At 49.0% G+C, this 18518-nt stretch overlaps 1 protein-coding gene across 2 annotated transcripts in view; it reads left to right on the top strand.

Annotated features, from left to right (window-relative positions):
• Positions 1–664: 664 nt before the first annotated feature.
• The window catches only part of CDK13 (cyclin dependent kinase 13), a 72817-nt gene continuing 54963 nt past the window's right edge, over positions 665–18518 (top strand). Inside the window, exon 1 of one of the 2 annotated variants that reach the window (XM_075921730.2) lies at positions 665–2456. In XM_075921730.2, the coding sequence (XP_075777845.2) occupies positions 1249–2456 (1208 nt within the window). In that variant the 5' untranslated portion in view covers positions 665–1248. The remainder of the gene's footprint in view (positions 2457–18518) is intronic. The other variant, XM_075921731.2, reaches the window with a different exon arrangement.

Here is an 18518-nt window from a genome sequence, read left to right as displayed (position 1 = left end):
GGTACTGCAACAATCATGACGAAGTTACCAGAGCTGGAAAAACCTTAGGAGTTGGTGTTTGTACTGAAAATGTAAATGAGTACCTCCACACGGATAATTCAATGTCCCCTCTGTTAGGGGGCATCTCCCTGCCCATGCCAGTGAGAAATCGTATCCTACTGGGTGAAAGAACTCAGCCGGGCGCTGTGCTGGCTCGCAGGTTGAGCGGGCAGGGAACTGCGCAGGAGGCAGCCAGCGGGCCTGGGGCAGAGCTGTTAGCGCGGGACGCTCTCGGGCCGCTCGGCTCAGCTCTGGGCTCGAGGACACCGCACAGCGCCCGGCACAACGTCCCCCGCCTTAGCATCCCCGGCCGTTCAGGCACGTGGGGTTGCCGGGTAACGAGCGCCGGCCCTACCCCCTGTAAGCCGGGATGGACGACACAGGCTCGGGCCTGCAGCAGGAACCGATGGCGGGGGGGTGGAGGGGAGAAGCGAATCCTCCTAGCAACACCCGGCCCCAACAGGAAACTCTAGCGTGACCTTTCACCTGACAAGCCGGAAACTGCTGCCGCCTTCCCTGCGTTGAACGCGGATTTGCGGTTCTAGACCTATCCGGAAGCTACGCATGAAGCCTTCCGGTCGTGACGTTCATGGGAGTCCTCTCGCGTGATTGTCGAAAGTCTCCCGGCCGGCGTCGGGAAGAAGGCTCGCGCTAGAAAGACTATCTCCTTCCCTTTCTCCCTCCCCTCCCCTCCCCATCCGCCTACGCGCGTGCGCAGAGCGCGTCGTGCCGTGTCCCCTGTGTGTGTGTGTCAGTCGCACCGCGCGGAGGCCGCTCGATCGCTGCCCGGCTGCGAGGGACTGAAGGCGCCGGGATCGAGCGGCGGGAGCGCGCCTCGCTTGGACCCCTACAGCGCGACGTTGACCCTGGGACTCAAGGGGGAGCCGGGGAGGGCCGAGAGCGGAGAGCAGCCGCCGGAGCAGGAGGAGGCGTGGGCCGGGATGGAGTGAGGAGGCCGCCGCCGTGAGACTCTTCCGTGTGGCGGGGACAGCGGGAGGCGGGGCCCGTTGGAGACTGAGCCCCCCCCATTCCCCCCGCTGCTGCTGCGGGGGGCGCGCGGCCCGATGTGAGGCGCGGCCTGTGGGGCGGGCTGTGGGGCCGGGGTCTGTCTGTGCGCGGTGCGGTGTCTCCATGGCGCCGGCAGCGCCCTGAAGGCGGCGGCGGCGGATTCGCAGGCCGCGTCCTCGTCCCCGGCCTTGAGTGATCTCGATGCCGAGCACCTCGGACGCGGCGCCAGCTGGAGGCGGAGGAGGGAGCGGGGGAAGCCGGGGCTGGGGCGGCTCGGCAGCGGTGGAGGCGCCGGCGGACAAGAAGCGGCTGCATCATCGGAGACGGAAGCGCTTCGCGGCCCAGCCGCAGCCTCCCGCTCCGCCGCCGCCGGCTCCTCACCCGCTGCTGTTCCCGCTCCTGCAGCCGCCGCTCCTGCAGCCGCCGCTGCCGCCGCAGTCTCTGCTGTTCCTGGCGGCCACCAGCGCCTCCTCCTGCTGCGGGGACGGGGGGGAGCGGAAGCGGCCCCGGGGCAAGCGGCGCTCGGGGTCCCGGCACAAGCGGCGGCGGGGCCGCGGGGGAGGCGCAGGGGGCGGCGGCGGCGGCGCCCAGGATCCGGAGAAGCGGCGCGGTAGCGGAGGGCTGAGCACTCTGGTGGAGGAGTACGACGACGTGAGTTCCCAGTCCGAGGGGCTGGTGGGAAGCGGAGCGGCCGGACCCGGCGGGGCGGGGAGCGGTGGGGGGAGCCCGGCCTCCTCCTCCGGCGGGGGGAGCCAACGCCCCCGGGGGGAGTCGGAGCGGAGCAGCCGACCGCGCCGGGAACATCGCGGCAGCAGCGGCCGCTCCAGAGAGCGGCACCGGGAGCACCGCAGGCGGGGGGAGGAGAAGCAGCAGGAGGGGGCGGCGGTGGCCAGGGGGGGAGCCGAGGCCTCCTCTTCCTCCTCCAAGTCCCGCAGCCGCCACAATCACACCGGGGGCCAGGACCGGGAGGGCCCTAAGAGCAGCAGTGGCGGCGGCAGCGACGGCCGCAGGAAGGGCCCGGCCGCCTCCCCCGGCAGTGGCAGGAAGGAGCGGGAGGGCAAAACGCACAAGAGCCGGACTAAAGCGGCCAAGGAGCCGCCTTCGGCCTACAAGGACCCGCCGAAGGCTTATCGGGAGGATAAGGCCGAGCCTAGGGCCTACAGGCGGCAGCGATCGTCCCCCAGCCCCGGCCGGGACGACAGCCCCCCGTTGCACAGAGCCTCCCAGAGCCAGAGGAGCCGCAAGTCGCCCAGCCCGATCGGCGGCCGCTCCTCCCTCAGCCCCTACAGCCGCCGCCGATCCCCTAGCTACAGCCGGCACAGCTCGTACGAACGCGGCGGGGATGTGTCGCCCAGTCCCTACAGCAGTAACTGGCGTCGCTCTCGGAGCCCCTACAGTCCCAATATCAGGTGAGTTGTTGGGAAGTCACGATGCTGAGTATCTTTGGAGAAGAGTGTTGGGGGTGGGAAGGGGTTATATTCTCTACAGATGTAGATCAGGAGGCTCTGCGTTGAATAATTTGGGTGGGGAAGCAGGGAGCTGTACATCTAATTTAAAAAAAAAAGTTTTCTGTCCTCACATACTTTTGAGGGGATGGAGGAAGAGAGACTAATTAATAAGATCACTTCCTGCCTTACATCCAGAGTCAACTCCCTTTTCCATAGTAGAGAAGCGAGGTGATATTGTGAGGTGATATTGTAAGGGGAGCAGTTATGAATTTCTCATATAATGTTATCTGAAGTGGGAAGTCACTATCCCACACTGAGAGTAAGACCTGTAAAGTACTTTCTGTTCAATTCTTGCTAAAATGTTGTAGTCATCAGATTTCTCTCAGAACCATGGAAAGAAATATTAAATTCTTTTCTATATGAGTTTTTCTAAAAAAAATAAAAAAAAAATTGAGTTTAAAAATGAAATTGAATAAACAACAGAGCCTTTAGCGTTTGTACTTGTGTAAACTGTTAGTACAAACTAATTGTTTTTGTAGAAAGAGGCAATTTTAAATTATACAAAGGAATTATGTATGTTTCACTGAGTAATTAATATTCTGTTTAGATCCTTATCCAGAAATGATTTACCAATATGCTTAGCTTTATGCAGTACATGTTGTTTCATTGACATCAGTGGGAGCTTATAGTGCAAAAAGTTGTGTTTCTGTTTTGGCAGAGTCAGGGTCTTACCCTGTATAATGGATATGCTTATCTGATGGCTGAGATTTGTTTTTTGTATACGCTGGAAAAAATGACTTTCATAACTCTACCTGACAGTATTCGGCCACTCTCTACCTTTTGGTTATGTGTTGCAGAAGTAATGTTTTTATATATATAAAAAAGTTTTTAATTAATTGGATTTGTAGGAGGGGTGTATATTTAGCTGTGCGTACTTCCAAAAGATCTATTTTTGTAATAAATCAAGTATTGATCCAAGACTATCATGAGGTTCTTTTATCTTAAATTTGTTACAAACTGATGTGTAAAGGTATTCTTATATTTAAGTTTTTTACCTGGTGCTAACTCTGTTTTAAAAGTCATATCCTGTAGACTCCATGGAGGGGAAATCATGCTCCCTCTGATGATTCTGTGTCAGTTAACCCTTTGACCATCTTGGCATTCTGCTGAGGCTTGTCAATAAGATATACTTTCTGCATGGGCATGAGACATTCAAGTGGTTGATTAAAATGATTTATATCCTGTGATATGTTGGGGGATAAAATCAAGGTGGTTTTGAAAAAAAAGAAAGTTGTATTTGAAGTTGCAGTTGTTGTGAAACATCTCAGTAAACTTCAGAATGTTTCAAAACAGGAAAAAGTATTCATAATCGGAACAAGGACTATCGTTAGGATAAAAAATATTGTTAGAATGTGTTATAAATTGGTTAAAGTAATTGTTATAATTTTAAGAAAACAACTGAATTATGAGCTGATGGTGTGCACTGAATAAAATTCTTGGATATTCCAGTAACGAAGTGTAATATGCCATGAGGTTTCAACTAAGGAAGTGCCATACCTGGCCAGTAATTCCATAAAGCCCAGTATCCTGATTTACACCTTTGCCAGGAAGACGTACTTTAGAGCAGGGGGTCGTTCCCCCCCCCCCCCCCCGAGGCATCCCCCAACAAAAATCTACAGCCTGTCTGTTCCACAACATCTGTTTTTCTGCATATAAAAGTTGACTGGTACTAGGGGGTAGGAAGCAGGGTAGTAATCTGGGTCCCCATGCCACAGGGAGCCTAGAAAGCTAAGTTGCTCAGGCTTTGATTTCATCCTCAAGGGATTGGGCTCCAATTTGCTGGCCTGGGCCTCAGCAAGTGTAATGCTGGCCCTTTTTGGTGGACTTGCTGAAACCTGATGGTGCCTCCATCCCTCAGTGGGCCCCAGATCTCTGGTTGAGGACCACTGCTTTAGAAGAAGGTGCAAGAATCTTTGTAGTGGACAGTAATAAACCAAAAGTCTACTATGTTCCAAAACATGAACATTTCTATCCCTTAAATTTAAAAAATTACCTAATTTGTCATATAAATGTCCAAACCTTTCTGAATTTGCAAATCTGATGGCTTGTTTTTTAGGATTTACCTTTGGCTTTTTCTCCAGTTCATCTGTGATTTCTGATTGTATACAGTAACAGACTGCACAGCAAAGATATGTCTGGAAGATGTCTTTGTTCTGACTTGCTTGGAGAGTTGGAGCAACCACTGGGAGACTTGATTTATAGAGGCATTGAGGGAGAAAAGGGTGGCCTTCCAATTAGGGCTTTAGATCTAGGAGGTCTAGATTTCATTCTAGGCTCTACAGTTGACTTTGGCTGCATCTCTTACACTCTTTTTGACTGGTTCTTGTCTGTAAAAAAGGGAATGATACTTTCTGAAGTGGATATGAAGATACTTTCATTAATGTTTATGCAGTGCTCATATGCTGTGATGATAAAGGGGCATATTTAGGTATACTTGAGTCAACTCCACCTGTCTGCTTTTCCATCAGTTCCTATTGTAATTGAAAACTTACCCAAAATACTCATTTTCTTTACTGGGAGTTCTTTGCCTTTAACACAATAGGTATGCAATTAGAACATTCTTTTCAATTCATCCCTCTCTAAAATGTCACATGTAGGGCATGTCTAAATCTTCCAATTTCTCTCTGTGTCGCATCTGTGATATCTGGCTTCTCCTTTTTGTTACCATTACTAAAACTCATGTTCAAGCCCACATTACCGATGTCTTTGCTATTGCAGCCTCCTCTCTGGCCTTGACAAATCCTGTTTTACCCCATTTAAATGCATTTAAAATGCTTCATTTTCTTTGCCTATTGCTGGGAAAAAGTAGAGTGGATTTTCCATGATTCTGTTCTTAAATCCATCCTTCATATTGAGGATAGCTGCAAGAATTAGTGATGGCCAGCCTGGGGAGGCTGTTTCTCTCACATCGAATAGAGATTTCAGTTTGGGCCTTACCCAAAAGAAAATATTGAACCATTTTAAACTTTAAGCCCCTGTTCAGGCATCTTTATTTTAGTTTGAGTGACTTATTTCAATTTAATTTAAACTGATTTCTAATCAGCTAAATGGAAATAGCCATATAAAGTTTGACACCAGTGTAACTTAATTTAAAATTGCACCTTCCTTGTGTGGACAAAGTCTGTTTTATTGTCTTGGTCAAGGGGATAGATAGCTGTTTAAGTTGCTTGCTGGAGCAGTTGGGCCAACAAATGGCAGAACAGGCCACAGTATTGACAGGGAGGTTATAAAAGCTGTCTTCATTTTGACGTTTGTAAAGCAGTTGTTGTTTAGGACTGGGCTTCAAAGGGGACTATGGAAGTTAATCTCACTGAAATATAGAAATCAAGATCCATTCACTCCAGTGCATTGATAGTTTTGAGAATACACCTTGGCGTGTTTTCCAGTTCATCCTGCTTCACAAATCTCTGGGATTCTGGATATAGTTTGTTTGTCATCTCATTTGCTTCATGAGAAAAGAGTGAAGAGTTAGGGATGTTAAAAAGCAGTTAATTAGGTAATCATTTTAATTGGATTTCCCCAAAAGTTCAAAGACTTCTGGCTGCCAGCTCCACTCCTGGGGAGTGCGCAGCATGGGGCAGCAGCTGGCTGCCTGGGAGTTGATGCATGCTGGAAGCTGGCATTTAAGCCGGCTCCTGGCATGTATCAGCTCCCGCCTGTTGGCCCCACTCCCAGGGAGCTCAGCTGCCGTCCCATGTTGCAGGCTCTTCAGTATAAAGGCAACAGTAGGGATGTTAAAGACTAGTTGACTGTCCGATAAGCATTTGCTTATCAGATAGTCTTTTGACTAGTCGACTGGGCTCTCCAGCTGATCCTTGGCTCTGTGTGGCATTTCCCTAGAACCCAGGATCAGTTGGGAAGTCCCCAGCTGAGCCCGGGATCAGCTGGGAGTCCCCAGCTGACCTCGGACTCCATGGCACTGCTCCTTTGAAATGTCAGAGGCGGTGTTTTAAAGGGGCAGCCGCCAATAGCTGATCCGTGTATCAGCTGTACGGTGGCTGCCCCTTTAAAATGCCGCTTCTAGCATTTCGAAGGGGCAGTGGAACCTGGGGTCAGTGGGGGAGTCCAGGGGCTCCTAGTGGCATGCAGCGGCAATCCCTGCTGGGGACTCTTGTGCATTTCAAAGCAGGCACCCGCGTGCAGCCCAGAGTCAGCTGGACTTCCTGCTGGCCCTGGACTGGATGCGGACTTCCTCATTCCTCCTTTGAAATGTACAAGAGCCCAGGTGGACTAGTCAACTAACCGCATTTTAACATCCTTAGGCAGCAGTGCAGGGGTGGCAAGCTGACTCACCGGGAGCTGATGCTCACCAGGAGTTGGCTTTCAAGCTGACTCGTGGCATGTACTGCCAACCCTGCTCTGCCACCTCTTGATATAGAGGCAATAGCGTGAGGCGGCAGCCAGCTCCCTGGGAGCAGGGCCGGGAGCTGGCCTGTAATCATTATCGTAACTGATAAACTTGCGCGTATTGGTTAACCATGTAAATGTTTATATTATTGCCTCCCTAGTGAAGAAAACTTCCATTGTTTTTGAAGGTTTGCTTGTTGTGGACGTATCAAAATACTGGGCAGTTTTCATTTATAGTTATACTTTATATTATATTTATAATTTATATTTATAGCCAAATATAAATAGCATGCACTAACTTATGTTTTCATTTTGAGGGACATTTTTGGAATTACATGAATAAAATTGAAGGTTATTCTATGAATTTTCAATCAGTTAACATTGTGCGTATTTTAGTCTGTTGCATAAATTAATGTTGCTGTGCTAAATGAATTGAAAGGTTTTGCTTCACAGCTTTGGCCATAATTGCATGGACAAGTAAATGATTTCATGAGGGCACCAGCTTCTTAGGGGATCTACCACCTTGATCTGTGTGATACAAAGCTTCATGGTTAGGTGTTAAGGTAGTAAGCTTACTTTTCTCTGTCTCGAGGTCTGTTCATTAATAGTAATGCCCTGGAACTGCACAGAATGTGCTTGTAGCAATGCTACATTGTTAACTGACTACCAATTTTGGTTTCCAGGGTGGGTGAAAATGAAGATAAGGTGAACATACGTTAGGTAGTTTGGTTTTCAAGGCTTGAGAAAAAGATGAGGTACTTTTTTCAGCTAGATAACTGAACTGGGGATGGAGAACAAACTAGTGAGGTCCAGGGACACAACAGTTCCAGTGACTTGACTAACAAAACTCAAATAAGCTCAGGTGGGGTTGGGATAGAGTGCTGTGTTGTGGGCCCAGGTGGGCTAGAGCAGCCCTCTGCCTGTCTCAGGCTCATGGTTATCTCTAAGTGTCACTTGGTAATGGTGATGCATAGTGGTTAACTATTTACATCCCTAGTTACTTGTAGTGAATTTTTGGATTTTACCTGTTTTGTTCAGTGGCTCTCTTCTTCTTTTTCCTTATCTTAGGTTTTTATGGGAAGGATTTTTGCAAAGCATTGTAAAAGTAGCCCTGAGGTCAGTCTGATGTCTGTTAGTAAATAATTCCATAAGCAAGGATTCTCTATTGAGGACACATCAGCTGTAACATTAAATTAGGAAGAAAAATAAAATTACTAAATTTCAAAGTTACCCTATATTCCAGACTTGTTTAGATTTGTTAAATGGCTTCAAAATACTGAAGGTACAGAATTTGAATAACTGAATAAAATTAAGACATGAGGCACTTGCTCAAATAACACTACTAAATAGCTATTTTCTTGATTAACTTGTCTGCTATGCAAATGTAGATGTTTAACTGAAAACTGGACTAAAGCTTGATTAACAGTATAAATCGCATGGGATACAGTTTGTCCTGTCAAGGGTAAGGAGGATGAATTTTGAATATTAATGCACAGAGAATTTAAGCTAAAATTGTAATTCACCAAAATATCCTGTCACAGGTGGTTTAAAAATGAGTCAATTACATAGGTATATAGTGTCTTGGGAGATAATTGATTAAATTTAGGGTTCTGCCTTTTCCAATATTTTAAATAACAACAGATAATTACGTATACAGGGAGCGTATGGTTCTGGTATACCATTATAGTATTTTATAGTTGAGCTTCACATTCCTTTTTAAACTTCTCCCTTTGTTTTGGTTACTCATAACTTTCTCAAAAATATTTTTCTTGTTATGGTCTGTGTACTATTGCATTTTGGCCTAAAGGTGAATATTTTATGAAGAAATTGGGGAAAATTAATTCTGATACTCTTCAACTCTGCAAACACTGGGAAAAAATCCTGATAATTTCAGAATTAAAATGTTTGCTCTTGCATAACTCAGCTGAAAATCAGCACTTCAAATTTGGCTTTCTCTTGAATGTTTAAGTAAAAGGACAAACTGTTCAGGGTTAAACAAAACCTTGTAAATGTTTTCAAAGGTTATGAACACAAAAAGCTAGCATTTTTGCTTATCAGTTTAAATTTTCTTTTTTGTGTTACTCATGTATTAACAATAGTGATATGCTTCTAAAGCACTTAATCCTCTTTTTAACAATTAAAGGGGGGTGAGGTGGAAAAGTGTGATGCAACAAAAAAGTCAAATACTCCAGTCAAGAAATTTCTAAATTTAAGACTTCCTGCTATAAATTTTTCACTTTTTACAGATGTGAGGTTATTGCTACTAGGGATGTCAACCCTGAGTTTACCAGTTAATTCTGTTGACTACATGCATTCCTTCCCGGGATAAGAAGCAGCAAGTGGGGGAAGGTGGGAGTCGGTGCGCCTCGTGCTGCTGCCTCTGATGGAGAGGTAGTAGTACAGAGCGTGAGGGGAGATGGCTTTTAAGCTGTCTGTGTGTGCCAGCTCTATGGACCAGCCTGTCCCCCTCACCCCCGCTTGCTACCTCCTACATAGGCAGTGGGTGCATAGGTTAGGCAGGAGCTCGTGCTGCCTGTTTCCCCCCTCACATTGCTGCCTTTATCAGAGGCAGCGTGGGGGGGGGGAGGGCCAGGGGAGGCTGCAGTGAAGCAGACCTGTCTGGGGTGGGCCCAAGCTTGCCACGGACAGAGGCTGATCCGTAGGAGGCAAAGTATCCTCTGTGTGCAGGAAGCTCATACCCGCCCAGATAGGAGCTGTTGCTGGAGAAGCCTCTGTCTGTGGTGCCTCTCTGCTGCCAGGCCAGCCTCTGTATCAGAGGTAGCAGTGTGGGGTGGCAGGTGGCTAGTCTGCATGGGGATCTGTTTTTTAAATTGGTTCCCCCTCACTGCTGCCTTTGATTCAGGCTGGGGACTCACTGGGAGTAGGACTGGAGCACACTGGCTGCCAGTTCCTCTCCCGGGGACTGTAGAGTAGTCAAGTAATTGATAAGAATCCATGTGGTTACTCGACTATTGAATTACCTGATACCTAACATGGCTACTCTGTGTGGGAAGCTGGTTTTTAGAGAGAGAGAAGCTGCAGTGCAGAGTGGCAGAGGTCCCCCTGGGAATGGGGCCCAGAGCACACTGGTTGTTGGCCCTGCTCCTGGGGACTATTGAATAGTCATGTAACCACTCAAACTTGATGCTGTTACACGACTATTCAAATACACACTAACATCCCTAATTGCTACTTAATGTATTGCTGTTTTTTTATTCTGTACCTTTAAAATATTCAGGTTATACAATGTAGCAATTAATGTTACATTTTTACATGCCTAGTTTATAATGTAACTCTGTAACCGCTAAAAATCCTTAAATAAGCTTTATACTGTAGAGCTGGTAGAGGATGGCCCTGCTGCTGAGGAGGAGGCTTTGCAGCCCATTCCAGGAGATCCAGCATGTAACCTAAGGGTGGGGGGGAGGGCCCTGCTCCAGCCCTTACTAGTTAACCCAGGGGTGGGCAATAATTTTTAATGAGGGGGGCACACTTCTATGGAGGGGGTGTGGGGTCTGGAATGGAGTTTGGGTACAGAACGGAACTTGGGGTAGGGGACTGGACTGCAGGAGGGGGAGTGGGGTCTGAGAGAGAGTTTGGGTGAAGGAGGGGATTCTGGCTTAGGGCAGGGGCACTAGGAGGAGGTGCGGGGTCTGAGAGGGAGTTGTGACATGGAAGAGGGAGGGAGAAGTGGGCAGGAGGGGGTGGTGGCCTGGGGCAGGTAATTGAGGGGAGAGGATCAGGGGGTGACAGAGGCAGGCTCTGGCTGGGAGGTGCTTGCCTCGACAGCTCCAGCCAGCAGCCCTGCAGGAACCTGAGGCATGCTCACTTCCCTGCTTGTCTGCTGTAGTCCCAAGCTGGTCTGCTGGCTGCTCCGAGTGTAGGAGGAAGGAGTGAGGAAGGCAGGCTTCACATGCTGCCCCTGCCCCCAGCAAAATTTCTCAGCTCCTACTGGCTGGAAACTGGCGATTGAGAGCTGAGAGATTTTGCTGTAGGCATGGGGGCAGCATGTGAAGTCTCCCCCTCCCTTTCCAGCATCCAGAGCAGAGAGCAGCCAGCTGTTTTAAAGCAGCGTGAGGTGCTCTGTGCCTAATGGTCCTGGTGAAGTGGCCATGGGCTGGTTCCGATGCTTGGCAGCCCACTTTTTGGTTAACTGGAACCGGTAAGCCTCACCCATTACGTTTTACGTTTCTATTATAAACTAATTTTTGCAATTTTCTGACATCATTGTGCTTGATTTTTCAACTGTAAGGTTACATTAACTTGTTTGCATTAATTCTTAAATATGCAACTTTTACAGGTTGACCCTCTGTAGTCTGGTAACATCCGTGGTCTGGCATTATTTTTGTTATCTGGATGTTTATCATGGGTATGGCCAAGTTTCCCATGGTCCCATAAAGTTTGTTTACAGCCACCAGTCCTGACTCTCAGTGTTCTGTGCTGTTATTTAGCTCTAATTTACCCCTAAATGTCTTTTAATAGCTCAGTAAGCAGTGGAAGTGTTGATAATGCTGCTAGATAATATCAACCTCTAATGGTTTAGCAAATTTTCAGATTCTGCTCCAGTCAGGTCCCAAAGGTGCTAGATTAGAGAGGTTCAGTCTGTATAATTAACATTGAAGGTATATTAGAATCTTTGAAGAAGTTTTGAGGTATGCATCTGATAAATCCAGTGTGTCCAAAATAGTAGTCTGTTGTGAAAGCTCTCCAGAGATAGTGACAACCAATTTGCTTTGAAAAATTTAAGAAGTTAAGCAAAAGTTGTGTCATATCATACTTAAGCAGATAGAGTAAAGCACTATACAGGCAGTCCCCGACTTACGCGGATCCTACTTATGTCGGATCCGCAGTTACGAACGCGGCTTTTCTCACCCCAGAGGACACGGACTGTGGGACCTCGCGGTGCCGCCGACCGTATACTCCGGGGCGAGAAAAGCTGCTCCGCGTCTCCCTGGTCTGCAGACCAGGAAGACGTGGAGCAAAGCCGCGGAGGGGCTCGGGCAGCCCAGGCGTGCCTGGGCTGTCCCGCTGCAGGCGTGCTCCAAGGCTTTGCTCCCCGTCTCCCTGCAGACCAGGGAGACGGGGAGCAAAGCCGTGGAGCACGCCCGCAGGGGGACAGCTCAAGCATGCCCGGGCTGTCCCGCTTCGGGCGTGCTCCAAGGCTTTGCTCCCCGTCTCCCTGGTCTGACCAGCAGACCAGGGAGATGGGGAGCAAAGCCTCGGAGCACGCCAGCAGTGGGACAGTGCGGCGCGCCTGGACTGTCCCGCTGCCCGCGTGCTCTGCGGCTTTGCTCTGTGTCTCCCAGGTTAGCAGATCAGGCAGACGGAGCAAAGTCGCGGAGGACTTGGGCGTCCCCACCCCAGTCTCCCTGGTCTGCTGGCGGGGGGTGGTGTGTGCAGCTAGTGCCCCCCCCAGCAGACCAGGCTTTTCTTGCCTACCCCTGGGGTAGAGCAGCTGGGGGCTGCCGGGTTGGTCCCGCAGCGCTGCTCCGGACCAACCCGGCAGCACCCCAGCTGCTCTGCCCCAGGAGTCCTGATTCAGCCGCTGCTGGTCAGTTTCAGCAGTGGCTGACTTGGGGATGCCTGGGGCAGAGCAGCTGGGGTGCTGCTGGGTTGCTCCAGTAGTGCCGAGGAGCCGCGCTACTGGAGCAACCCAGAAGCACCCCAGGTGCTCTGCCCCAGGCGTCCCCAAGTCAGCCGCTGCTGAAACTGACCAGCAGCTGACTACAGGAAGCCCGAGGCAGAGTTGCTCTGCCCCAGGCTTCCTGGAATCAGCTGCTGATCAGTTTCAGCAGCAGCTGACTTGGGGACGCCTGGGTTTCTTAAGTTGAATCTGTATGTAAGTCAGAACTGGCGTCCAGATTCAGCCGCGGTTGAAACTGATCAGTTTCAGCAGCGGCTGACGCCAGTTCCGACTTACATACAGATTCAACTTAAGAACAAACCTACATTCCCTAACTTGTACGTAACCCGGGGACTGCCTGTACTCTTATTGGTCAAAGCATTGCACAAAAGCATGCTGGATTTGATTGTTTTGGAGAAAGATCTCTGCTATTACTACTTCCTCTATTTTAAAAAAAATCTTATTTGCTATCTTTTGTGTTTTTCCCTTTTGTCTCCCTTTTTTCTGCTTTCCCTAGCTGCTTGTCTATTTTCCTACCTCTGTAAAATAGGGCTTGTAGTCCTACTCTACTTCAGAAGAGTTTTATGAACTTTTGTGATGTTTCAAAACAGTGTTTTATAAATGCTGATAATAAGGTGTCAAGTGCGGCTGTGCTATAGCAATGCAGGGTGCCTTTGTTAGGGGCATCTGTGGAACTATTTGATAAGTAAGTATGACAAAAGGTGCCTGTGTATGGACAAACACCAAAACAAAGTACAGGCTGCTGAAACTGACCGCCAGTTCTGACTTACATACAGATTCAACTTAAGAACCCCAAGCTTCCCCAAGTCAGCTGCTGCTGAAACTGATGAGCGCTGATTCGAGGAAGCCTGGGGCAGAGCAACTCTGCCTTGGGCTTCCTGTAGCCAGCGCTGGTCAGTTTCAGCAGCGGCTGACTTGGGGACGCCTGGGGCAGAGCAGCTGGCGTGCTGCTGGGTTGGTCCAGTAGTGCCCAGAGCGGGTGCTGCAGGACCAATCCGCAGCGCCCCAGCTGCTCTGCTCCAGGGTCCAAAACAAAAGCCTGGTCTGCTGGGGGGGGCACACTATCCGCCCCCCCCCAGCAGACCAGGGACACGGGGAGCAGAGCAGCAGCGGCAGCGGGGTGCCGTGCCTCTGAGGCTTTGCTCTGGCAAAGTCTCAGAGGCGCGGGACCCTTCCCTCCCCCCCCGTGGCTGCGGCTTCAGTCCCGGTGCCTGTGGTCTGCTGGGGATGGTCCCCAGCAGACCACAGGCACCGGGACTCAAGTGGCAGCAGCGGGCGGGTTCCCGCGCTTCTGAGGCTTTGCCAGAGCAAAGCCTCAGAAGCGCGGGAACCCGCCCGGTGCCCCTGGTCTGCTGGAGACGGTCTCCAGCAGACCAGGGGCACCGGAGCTACCTTGACCTCCGGGGCGAGAAAGCCCCGTTCGTAAGCGCGGATCCGACATAAGTCGGATCCGGGTAAGTCGGGGACTGCCTGTATGTCAGCTTCTGGCCATAATCATGGAAGAACATTAGCTAGTGTTGTGGCAACTTCATTCAGTTGTGGATGACTGAATGTGATACTTTAGTCTTGTACTACCTCTTAATCCCTTCACACTGAACCAAAGATGGTTTTAAAATGCATCAGTATTTACGCAGTATATATTTTCTACTGGAAATAGTCTTTGAAGAATTGATCAGACTTTGATATAAGCACTGGGGAGACTAAAAAGTCAGGTGTCTGTCATGATGTCTACTAACTTTTACAGTAGGGATGCTAGATATCAATTTAATAATCATGTAACCACATCAAAATGTAGTGGTTACATAATTATTCAGTAGTCCCTGGGGGCAAGACCAGCAGTCAGCACACTCCTGGCCTCACTCCTGGGGAGCCTCCTGCCCCCCATGCTGCTGCCTCTGATACAGAGGAAACAGCATGGAGTGGCAGCATCCCTTGTCCTCAGGGGGCCCTAAATGATAGAGGCATTTGGGGTGGTGCGTGTAGTCAGTAGGATTAACCAATAAGCCCAGGCTTATTGGTTAATCACGTAGTTGACTACATAACATCCCTATTATAAAGTACACAAAATTGATGTTTATCAGAATGGTGGTTTCAGAACAACACTTTATCTGGCTAATGAGTGTACATCGTGTGTGAGGCCATTTTAAAAACTTTGTGACATGATCTTTTTTAAACTGATGTAGTCTCTATATTTGGGACCAAATTCTTCCCTCAGTTGGAAAAATGGAGTTCTGCATACTCATATGAGAGCAGGCTTTTGTTCCCGAAAGGTAATGTGTAAAGAGAGAAAATTGTTCTTGTGCCCATCTTTCTTTGCTTTGGGATATCAAAAAGGGTTTATGTTTCTTTCCCCTTTCCTGCTAGTCTTTTTATTGTTAGGAATTCAAGTCAGCTCTAGGCTGTTAGTCTGTCATGACTTGTGAATTAAGGAAATGATGAAACTACTAGTCAAAAGAGTAGAAGTTAAGTGTTTGAAAGAGGAAGAGTATTTTAGTCAAACTGTTTGTTGATTAGCACCTATGAAACTTGAATGACTATACTTGGGGTAAAATAAGGTTTTCTCAAAGATTCAGCATGTGTCCCATTCATTTAGATAAGGGATGGACAATAATTTTTGATGGGAAGGCTGCTCCAACATTTTGATAAGTGGTCAAGGAACGCACTCTTGCATGATATTAATGGAGAAGGTGTGGGGTCTGAGTCTGGGTGAAGGAGGGGGTTGTTGACTGGGGAAGGGGGCTGGGGTACTGATGGGGTCAGGGAGGGGAGTATGGGTGAAGGAGAGGGTTCTGACCTGGAGGAAGGGTGTATAGGAGGGGGGTGCAGTGTCTGGGAGGGGAATATGACCTGGTGCAGGGGTGCAAGAGGAAATGCAGGGTCTGGGAGGTGGTTGTGACCTGGAGGAGGGATGGAAGAGGGAGTGCAGGGTCTGGGAATGGATAATAACCTGGGTAGGGATGTAAGTGACTAGTCGACACAATAGTCGATTAGTTGCTCCCCTCCCCTCCTTGCAAACTGTATCAGAGGCAGCAAGGGGGGTGGAAGAGCAGGAGGTTCTGGCTTAAAAGCCGGTTCTCTCCAGCTCCGTGGGAGGAGGTAGGGGGGCAGCAGTGATGTTCCAACTTTGAAACATACAAGAGTCCCCACTGGGGCTCTTGTATATTTCAAAAGCAGAAGTGCTGCCTGGGGCCAGTGGGAGACTCTTTGCTGGCCTTGAGCTCCATGTGTTTCAATATTTGAAATGCATAAGAGCCTCTGCTGGGGCTCTTGTACATTTCAAAGGCTGAATGCCATGTGGCACTTCTGGGTGGCTCTTGCTACATTTTAAAGCGGAAGCGCCCTTATTGACTGATCGAATAGTCGATGGAAATTCTATCAACTATTCAATTAGTTGTTTAATTTTAACATCCTGAGGCCTGGGGCAGTGATGCAGGGATTTGGGATGTGATTGGGGGCAAGAGATTGGCATACAGGGTTTGTGAGGGGAGCAGGGGTGCAAAGAGTTTGGGTTAAAGTGGGTGGGGGTAAGGCAGGGGAAGGGGGTCCAGAGGTTGCCTCTGGCCAGGAGGTGCTTAACTGGGCAGCTCCCAGCTAGCAGCCCAGCAGGTCGCTTAGCTAGGCTCCATGTCTTTCATGCCCCTGCACACCATTCGAACAAACTGTGCAGACCATGTGCTGCTCTGAACGCTGAGAGACCAGGAGAAGGTTGGAGAGAGATTTTTTGCCCTACTTGTTCTGCAAACAGGCAATATCCATTGTCTGGTTTCCAGGAAATGGGAGATGCAAGATTGTGCTGGCAGCAGGGATAGCATGCAAAGCCTCCTCTTCCCTCTCGCCTGGCTTTTGTGACGTTCAGAGAAACATGTGGCCACTGCAGTACCTTCTCTGAGAAGCTTGCAGGGGCAGGGGCAGGCAGGGAGCATGGCTGCGGCTTCTGCTGGGCTGTGGGCCAGATTCAGTGGTTTGGCAGGTCGGATTTTGCCCGCCTCTGATCTAGATGTTCTAGCTCACAAACATCTCTGTGATATCCCATTAAATCTATCAAGACAAAAGCCTTGTCTAAAGACAACTGTTATACCATTTTAATTGCACTACAGGTTGAACCTCTCTCAGCTGGGACTCCCTGGTCCAGCAATACCTATCGTCTGTCAGGACCACAGATGTTGCTCCATCAGGGTATGTTTACACTACCATCCTAGTTCGAACTGGGGTGGTAATGTAGGCAACCGGAGTTGCAAATGAAGCCCGGGATTTGAATTTCCCGGGCTTCATTTGCATAAAGCCGGGTGCCGCCATTTTTAAATGTCCGCTAGTGCAGATTCCGTGCCGCGCGGCTACACACGGCACGAACTAGGTAGTTAGGACTAGGCTTCCTAGTCCGAACTACCGTTACTCCTCATGAAACCTAGGAAGCCTAGTTCGAACTACCTAGTCCGTGCCAGACTAGCGGACATTTAAAAATGGCGGCGCCCAGCTTTATGCAAATGAAGCCCGGGAAATTCAAATCCCGGGCTTCATTTGCAACTCCGGTTGCCTGCATTACAACCATAGTTCAAACTAGGGTGGTAGTGTAGACATACCCTCAGAGAGACTTGCTGGAGGGCCAGAGGCAGGAGCTCTGTGGGGGCCGGGAACCCAGGCTGGCTGCAGGGAGGCCAGTGGCAGATAGTCCTGTCACGGGAGTCTGGCTGAGCCAGTGGCAGGGCAACCAGAATGCCAGCCGGCTCTAGTGGGAGCAGTGATCTGCTGCAGTGGGGCCAGGAGCACATGGACCTGCAGCCTGGGTAGCAGCCAACTCTCCGGGACGCAGTGTATGCTGCTGCCTCTGTATAAGAGGCAGCAGCGCGGGGCAGCAGCTGGCTCCAAGGGGATAGTCTGGGAGCCAGCTTAAAAGCTATTTCCCACCTGCTGGTCTGCTTCCTGGAGGGCAGCAGGTGGCTCTGTGTGCATTACGGCTCCCCCCGCCACCCTCCTCTGCTGCCTCTGTATCAGAAGCAGCAGCGCGAGGTGGCAGTCAACTCATGCTTCTTGGTTATCCATTTAAACCGCTATACTGTTACATCCCTAGCTCATGACATTAAATCCTTTTCCATATGGGATGGAAAATAAGCTAGGGCAAGACAAAGTATTTGTATGGTTGGTCACTACATGGGTTGTACCAATATAAATGTTTCAGGAAAGAAATGACACTCCTAATTGAAATATTTGAAAACTTCATGGTGACTATGCTTTTTGGAACTTTAGACTAGTACTTAACTACAGGTTGGACCTGTCTGGACTGGCACCTTCGGGACCTGACCGGTCTCGGACAAGGGATTTTGCTAACCCCGCTGTGCTCTGCCTTTTTAAATATAGTAAGAGCTGGGTGGCTTTTACATTTATAATGCAAAGTTGTAGTGTTCCAGAGCCGGCACAAGCCGGGACTGCTCAGTCCCAGCTTGAGCCAGCTTTGGGAGCTATCTCTACTGTGGCTCTGCAGAGTGCCTCCCTGTATTAACTAATCGTGTAGTCGATACAGTTTGTATCGACTACATGAATAGCTAAATACCCACTCCTTAACGTCCTTAATTGGCAGTTTTAGCTCTACCAGTTAGTTTTAAAAAACTGCTTGTGGTGTTTATGCTTGAGTTCTAAAACATTTTAGTCAATATTTTTTGCAAAATACATCTTTTATTTTAGTGTAGGCCAGTTTCTAAAGTCTTCCAGAAGATTTCTTACATTTCCAAGGTCAGAAACAAGCAGAAAAAAATATGGGGGAGGAAACACAATACAAGCTTACAGGTATAATAAGTATTTTCCTTAATTTTATATGTGCTAGAACTGCAGCGTACTTATATGAATAAGTGCATTTTATGTAATAATTTTAGTGTCCGTTGGAAATGCTGTACAGTACAGTACAATGATATTTTCCCCCTAGTTTTCTTCTCTTTTGACCTATACCCATTCTGGCAGGGGTTCTGTAAAATCAAACCTTC

Source organism: Pelodiscus sinensis, chromosome 2 (assembly GCF_052426305.1).
Source record: "Pelodiscus sinensis isolate ZL-2025 chromosome 2, ASM5242630v1, whole genome shotgun sequence".
NCBI classification, from domain to species: Eukaryota; Metazoa; Chordata; order Testudines; family Trionychidae; genus Pelodiscus; species Pelodiscus sinensis.
Note: the sequence above shows the minus strand (reverse complement) of the source record. Positions and strands in the feature narration are given on the sequence as shown.